Source organism: Falco biarmicus, chromosome 1, assembly GCF_023638135.1.
Source record: "Falco biarmicus isolate bFalBia1 chromosome 1, bFalBia1.pri, whole genome shotgun sequence".
Taxonomy (NCBI): domain Eukaryota; kingdom Metazoa; phylum Chordata; class Aves; order Falconiformes; family Falconidae; genus Falco; species Falco biarmicus.
In genome coordinates, this window is record NC_079288.1 from 72,449,433 (window position 1) to 72,457,385 (window position 7,953).

At 48.5% G+C, this 7,953-nt stretch overlaps 1 protein-coding gene across 1 annotated transcript; it reads right to left on the reverse strand.

Annotated features, from left to right (window-relative positions):
* Positions 1-235: 235 nt before the first annotated feature.
* On the reverse strand, positions 236-5,385 carry UCHL1 (ubiquitin C-terminal hydrolase L1). Its single transcript, XM_056324975.1, has 9 exons — positions 5,173-5,385; positions 5,074-5,085; positions 4,612-4,740; positions 3,352-3,502; positions 1,966-2,051; positions 1,843-1,890; positions 1,383-1,452; positions 966-1,024; positions 236-658 (listed from the first exon to the last, which is right to left on the reverse strand). Exons 1-9 carry the CDS (start codon positions 5,203-5,205, stop codon positions 572-574), a joined length of 675 nt encoding a protein of 224 aa, XP_056180950.1. The 5' UTR covers positions 5,206-5,385; the 3' UTR covers positions 236-571.
* Between the last annotated feature and the right edge of the window lie 2,568 nt (positions 5,386-7,953).

The following is a 7,953-nucleotide window of genomic DNA, read 5'->3' on the forward strand; positions in this document are numbered from 1 at the left end:
AATAGAGGTTTAAGAGTTTCAGACTAGACATTAGCAAAAGCTTTACCCAAAGGTTAGTGCAGTACTGGAACATATTATGCAGTCAGTGATGTATCTCTCCATTCCTGGAGGTATTCAGGACACTAGAAAAAAAACAATTGTCCTGCTAACAAGAGGCTGACTAACTTTTTGCTCAGATGAGAGATGATGCCTCAGGTGACTCCTTTTGGAGAAAGTCAGTGATCACTTTAGTCCATTTAGTCTTCCAGCAGAACATTTTATTCTCATTAAGGACAAGGAAATATCAACCAACAGCTCAATTAACATAACACAGATTAAACAAGCCCCGTTAAGCTTTTTCTACTTAACATGTGAAAAAAATCTAAAGACATCTGATGTGTCCAAACTGTTCACATTAAAACTTGAGCTCATCCTTTACCATAAGCTCAGCTGATGTTGCTCCTGTGTATAGCAAAAGGTGGAAACAATTTAAGTTACCAGAACAGCTGTGTTTAACAAGTACTGAAGCACTGGAGTTTAAACTGCATTTACTGGTGTGCTATTAGACTGCTTTCCTTGCATCTCTTCAGTCTCAGGCAGACTTGCAAAAAGCCACAGCAGAAAAACGAACTTCTCCTTTTTCACGTTCTGTAAATTGTCTGCAGATCTTAGCAGAATCCTCAGGGCGGGGGAAAAAAAAAAGCCATTTAGATTATCAGAATACCACCTGTTGTAGAGACCAAATCTTTGCAGCTCCCCTCTGGGTCCCACCAACCTTAGTTGTGCTACAAGGTCTTGTAGCACCAGCTAGTAAGTACACTTAATGGATACCTAGCTCTGTGGCATAGTACTACCTTGTTACCATGGTGTATGAAGCACCAACTTGTACAGCCAGTAGGTACAGCTACTATAGACTGAATGCATACCTCTCACCCTTTTGTAAGCTTTGTTTTCAGGGAAACAAGCAGCAAGGGGCTAAGTCTTACCTTCAACAGCAAGTCATCTGAGCTTGTGCCATGGTTTACAGGAAATGGCATACGCCCATCTGTCAAAGAAAGTCCTATCACTCAGTGGACTCAATATTACTTCTTCATTAGCAGAACTGAGCATAGTGGGCTCAAGAAACAAATACACACATGAAGATACTCGGAGGTTGGAACAAACTGTCAATACACTGCTGAAGTGACAAGAAGACCAAGTATTCTCGGCTCTACAGGAGATTATGTGCTTTACAAGAATGCCTAGGTCTTCAGGACAACGCACCTTCATTTTAAGATTTTGTTTTGATTTTGAGAGCCTCGGCAAACAGCTTAACTAGCACCCAAGTATCTAGCCCGAGTCCCCAGCACTGCTGTACAGTGTAGAGTATGCCCATTCTAACTGCAGAGTTCTCAGGACCTTACCCAATTCATACAGATGTCCGTCCACATTGACAAACAGGATGAAGTGGAAGTTCACACTGTTGTCCTCAATCTTTGAAGAGACCATTGGATAAATTTGTTAGCTTGAAAAAAAAAAGCTTAGTACTGCAAACCCCACTTGTGACTACAGGACAGAGGAGATACGTGTCAACAACAAAGAACAACAAAGGACTAAGAACTGAAGTTCAGCTCAAGAGGTCTCTGCAAGACTGCTACAAGGTCAAGTGCCGGAAATTATGATGTACAGTCACATTTTCAGACTGGATCTGAACCCAAATTTTCAATCTGTGTTTGAGGAAGAAACCCTGCATGAGTATTCACCCACGAGTCACACATTTCTTTCCTCATGAGCTGTAACAGCTATTTGTCAGACAAAATATTTTATTGCTTTACCACCTTCATTAAACCCCTTGTCCCACGATTTTACACCATCTTATCTTACCCGACATTGTCCTTCTTGTGCAACAGAGTTGTGGACTTCTTGTATAGCCTTAAGAGAAAGCAGATACAGGTTACTACATCCTTTAGTGCTGAGAGCTGTCAGCTGTTTGTGTAGTTCATATACCTTATTATTTGCAAAATGCTTAGCTCTCTCTTCAGGAGACAGATCAGCTGTTTCATCAAGAAACTTCTTCAGGGCAGATCCCTCATCTGCACAGGATGATCAAAGATTTTGTTGAGTACAGGTAAAACATCATTCACAGTTCAAATGCAGCCCAATCAATGCTTGTTGCACTAACTAGGAGTCACTGCATTCAGCCTGGAACCATCTCCAGCATAAGCTTATTACAGCTACCACTTGAAGCTATTCATCCAGAAGTTATTAACAACAATCTACACAAACAGCCAGAATTCAAGTGCTTGAGGATATTTGGGATGCTTGTCTTGTAACTCACTTTCAAATGGGATTTAGCTTCTCCAATTCTCCCTTGCAGATCTGGCAGAGGTGTTCAGTCCCATTTTGAAAAAAAAAAATCAGGAAAAGTGGGTAGATGCAATTTTAAGTTGTCTCACTGCCTTTGAATTAACACAGCACTTACTCATGATAGGCTTACTTTGATTTTCCAGAACATTATTAGTTGTGCAGTACTAATATGTGTTGAGTTCTAGTTTTACATGGAAGATATGCTCCATCATTCATTTCACTCATCAGAAGTGTGTTATTTCAGAGAATCCTTTCAAGAGTAAAGCAAGGCTACCCTCACTTAGCCTTCCGTATGTGTTTTCCTTTGTGTAAAAAGGAATCCCACACCACCCAAAGGGTTCAAGTTCTCTTGGAATAATGAAAGTTTTATTTTGCAGATCTATCTAGTCTTTTGATATGGTATTTCTTAACTCAGTAAGAACCCTATTTTTGACAAAAACTTGCACTCCTGTTTCCTAGGAGTTTACAGCCACCAGCTGCCCAAGCCAGTTTTATGTCTTTTTCTAAATGACGACAATCATCAAAACTATTACCTCTGCAGGAAAAGTCTATTTATAGACCCTTATTCTATACTACTTTCCTAGCAAAAAGGAAACATGTTTTAGACTCATTTACAGGCTACACTGAGCAACTCTTTATATTAGATGTAAGTGGCATGAAGAACTTTCTCTTCAGTTGACATCAACATCTATGTCAATAGCTACTTCTGAACAGGATCCTTTATAATGACGGACTTTGGCCAGCTCTTCTACGTAACCTTTTCCCTTTGCACTGCTCACTAGGATGATACCTCTGCAGCTAGCAGACAGGAGTCAAACTGCATTCCCTTCTGAAATTCAGCTACGTGGTGATACCACATGCTCCTCTTCAAGAGAAGAAAGCCCTACTTACCAACTGAAGCAGCACAGTATGCCTTAACTTGGCTTGCATGAAAGCCCCATGTGTCTCCAATAGCCCAAACCCACTCAATCTTCCTGCCATTAAAAAAAAATGGAAATGCAAGCATTTCAGAACATTCATACTCACCAAGCTTCAGTTTGTCTTTATTATTAGCAACTGCATGTATCAGACCAATTGTCCCACAGGAGTTACTGACTGTCTGCTTCAGGAAATACACCTTGGAACTGATTTCTTGGTCCTTTATTTTCTCAGTCTGTTGTTTCCTGAAGTTCTCATGCTGTAAACATGTAGTTGTTTTAAGCATTTCGCCACAGCAGTATCTTTTTACTGTGCAAGCTACTAGACAAATGAGTTGGACAGGAGAATCAATGCTAGGACTGGACAAAGATTCACCCAGGAAGTCATCTTTGTGGCATAGGTCCAGTAAAGCATCGCATATCTATACTGGACGCAGGCCAAATCTTAATGGACTACCTGCATGACTCAGTCATATCCAAAGGCACTGTTCTTAGCCTCTCCATCTGTGCTATACACTGGAAATAGCTTGGGGTGGGAAATCATATAATGGACAGGCTCTTTTGTATTCCCTCTCAATTGTTTTGGTCTATTAGTGAGACTACTCGCCATGTCTCTGCAATAGTTTGCCTTTGTACCTTTATGTTATTTCCCTTCATGAACCCCTATCTATCAGAACAATCTGTAGACAAGTGTAAAACCCATCACTACAAAAGGCTATAATCCTTCCTTTAAAGGAATCGTTAAGTGTATTTTATTTTGAAGTCCATCTCCTCATCTACTTCCTTACCATCAATTAGACTAACCGTATTAATCATACTCGCTTAGGCCTCTCCATATACCATGATTCAGCACAGTAACAGAATTTCTATTCCTCTCACTCAAGACTGCTCGTGTTTTTGCCTCCCTCAGTCCGATACACAGAATGTAAGAGCAGTACCGGAGTAAGAGACCTCGTTGTGTTGCTCAGTTCATCTCAGTTCGGGCTCTTTGGGGCCGAGCACCCAGCACCCTACCCACCGCCCACCTACAGCCCCACGGGAGCCAAACCCGCCCCAGCGCCCGCCGCTCGCAGAGATGGCACAGGCACACCCCGGCGGGTACCGACACCGCTGCCGACGACGGCCGGGTTTTTCACCCCGGGGCCATGCGGGCCAGACGCGACCCGGCCGGCCTACCCGGGCTGACGGCCCAAACCAGGTCACACGGCACTGGGGCAGCCACAGGCTCGGTGCCCGATCCCAGCCCATCCACCTGCTGCCCCCAGGGCTGCAGCCCAGAGGACCTGCGAGGCAGAGCGGCCCCGGAGGGACACGACAGCCACCCCCTCCGCCCCGGCATCGCCCCCACCCCGCGGGAGGCGCCACCCACCTGCTCGGTGAGGGGGAACAGCAGCAGCAGTGCGCAGGCCGGCGCCGGCACGGCGCCCAGCGCCTCCTCCTCGAAGCCCAGCACGTCCACGAAGCGCCAGCCGGGACCCACCCCCAGGCGGGACAGCACCTACGCGGGGCACAGCGAGCGGGTGGCGCGGCCGCGGCAGCCCCCCACCCCCGCCGCCCCCCGCGCCGCGCCCCAGTGACACAGCACAACGCGCGGCACCGCGGCGCCACCTGCCGGCCACGCCCCGGCACCGCCGCCGGCACCACCCGACCGAGGGGGCGCCCCCGGGGGAGGGCGCGGCCCCAGCGCCGTTCCGCAGGTGCGGCCGCGCCCCGGTACCGCTCCGCGCCGCTCCAGCCGGCGCCGTCCCGGCAGGGCGCGATGCCGAGGGGCGCAGGGAGAAGGAGCGGCGCCCGCCCGCCCGCCCCCGGCGGTCCTGCGGCGGGGACTCACTTTGTTCAGCATCTGGAAGACAATGCGGAGAGAGAGGGGTGAATGCCGAGGAGAAACGGCGCCCCGCCAGCCACCCCCTCCCCGCCGCCCCTCACGCACCTCGGGGTTGATCTCCATAGGCTGCCAGGCCATGGCTGCAGGGCGCCGAAGAGCCGGGAAGAAGGCTGGCTGCGCCTCAGGCACGACGATGTCCCCCGCGACACCTCTCTCGCAGCCCCCTACCGCCGTCGACGCTGCGGTGCGGAGCCGCCCACCCGCCTCTTATATAGAAGGGGCGGGCTGGCCCACTCGGCGGCGGGGGGGGGGAGGAGCAGGGCACGACCAACGTGCGGGGGGCGCGCGCGCGCGGAGGGCCCGCGGCGGGGGCGGGGGGCGGCGGTAGGCGTCGGGGAGCCGCGGGGCGGGGGGAGCTCGGCCCGGGCCGTGACGGGGCCGCGGGCGCTGCCCGACCCCGCGTCCCGTTTCCTCCGCGGGAGTGGAGCGCGGCGGGGAGGACCCCGGCCCACTTTACGACGGTGTGGAGAAAGTGCTAGAAGCGGCGGGGACAAGGTGGTGGCGGCGGCGGCCTCCGGCCCAGCCCGGCCTGGCCCCGCCGCTATCTCGCCCCCGCGGGGCCGGGCGGCGCTGCCGGCGGGGGCCAGCGGCAGCCCGTCAGCGAGGGCGGCGGGTCTCTGCCCCGGGCTAGCGGCAGCCCGTCACCCTGTCACCGAGGGCAGCGGGTCTTGGCACCGGCACCGGCCCAGCCCCAGGGCCCTGCTTGTCCTGGAAGCCTGTGCCCGCGGCTGTGTGCCTGCACGCTGCCCTGGCGTGGGCCCTGCGCTGTGTGTGCGTGGCGTAAAGAATATTGATGGGTTTGATACTCAACATAAGCAGCAGATACTTATTTTAAAAATTTCAGCATGATAATAAAACCGTCGCAAAAGTCTGCTGATGGCATCTCTGCAGTTCGAACCAATTCCTGAACCGGTCCAATGAAGTTGGTAAAAATAGTGGGCTTTTTATCTTTTATTCATGACCTGACAGTTTCTCCATACAATGTCTTTGGACTAGAACATCTCCGAACAAGGCAACAAAACCAACCTACCTGAAATAGTAGAAATCACGTGGAGCCCAAACAGCCTTTCAGATTTTACTAGTAAACAGCCAGATGGGAGCCTCGTGGGTAAGCGAGAGGTGCTTCACAGTTATCTTGCAAACAATGCAAATACTGAACCAAATAGTCAGCTGAATGTCTGCCGTCTGGTTTTGATGACTTCCTTCCTTTGGTTTTTCCACCCTGTTTCAGAACGCTTTCGATCCCAGTGCAGCAAAATTTCTAAGTAAGTACCTGCCTAATTTCAAGCACATTTAAATTAACTGTAGATCTACTGCACTGTAAGTTAGTGGGGAATAATTCACATCAGGTGTTCGCACGCGGATGTTTTTGAACTGAGACCCATTTTATCAACCTTACTCGGTTTACAATGAGCTCATAGGGAAAGAAGCTTAGCTTAATCCTTGAAATACGGCCATAAAAGGTTCCAGACACGCTGTCACATTGGTTCTACCTGTAACAAGATGTAGTGAAAAAAAGACACGATAGCAAGGAGGGTTTTCTATTTTATGGGCAAAGCTGGGATGCTTCCAGGCAGGGTAAAGCCTCGAGGAACATGGGCCGATCGTGTAGCTGATCATTCTTTGAGCAGGAGGTTGGTCTAGAGTCACCCTGAGAACCCTTCCAACCTGAAGCATCCCATGATCCTGTGATTCAGTCTATCACAGTAAAGGGAAGAGCTACTGATTTTCAGGGAGGACAGGGGAAGGTTCACAGGAAATGACAGTATCATTTATTTCGTTTTTTCCCCCCTTATGTTTTGGGTGAAAACAGTCATTAATACCTGTAAGCAAGCTAAAAATGGCCCGAAATACTTATTCTATATGTAGTATCTTTGACTATCTTTCCTTTTGTGATGAACTCTTCATGCGCTGTAAGATGCAAGTATAGCAAAGCAACTTGAATGAGCAAGTATGATGCTCATGGTCCCTGATATATATGTAGCAAAGGCTGCATGCAGCTCCTCTGTGAGGGTGGCAAAGCATACATCGTGCAGCCTACAAAAAGAGAAGGCTAAAATGGCAAGAAAAATCCTATTTCTGAATTGCTCAGTGGCAAATGGTGGTTATAACTTCAGCCTGCCTTGGAGCAATGGCAGTGCTCAGATCTCTAGGTTGCAGTCATCCCTGGCATGGCTCCCGTGTCTAGGCTGTTGGGGGAGAATGCAAACGTTTTAGTCTCTGTGTGCCATGAGCAGCATACAGGGACCGTAGCAGGAGTGATCATTTCTAAGAAAGAATCTGCCAAATACATCAATACATTAATTTTAAATGAACAGTAAGCCTAACAAGACAAAACTGGTAAAAATCTGCTACAGTTGCATAAAGATGCCTGCCTCTGGAAAGTCATGTAAAAAGTGAATGGTGTCATATCCCGTCCCCATCTACATTCTGCAAAGACAAAGTCTATGGGCTGTCTTTCTTCCCATGCAGGTAGATGTACCTAGCACATTTAACCCAATACATTCCCACTACTGCAATAAAATCAACTCACCTGAAAAAATGACTGGAAATACTTGTGCACTTTCTGCACTGTCCAAATGTAATAATAGTACCTGTGGTGTTCAACACTGTTTACAAATAAAGCTTTTACTCAGAAGTCTAATCTAGAAAGTGCATACAGAAGAATCTTTGCTACCTGTATGATCTTTTGGCAGGTATCTTATAAATATAGGACTCGGTGGTAGCATTTACTTTCTCCCCGTGTTTCAGTTGAAGGTTTACATAAGGAAGAACTAGACCTACAACTAAGGGCTGTTTCTGAGTTCAAAAGATCTTCTAACAAAA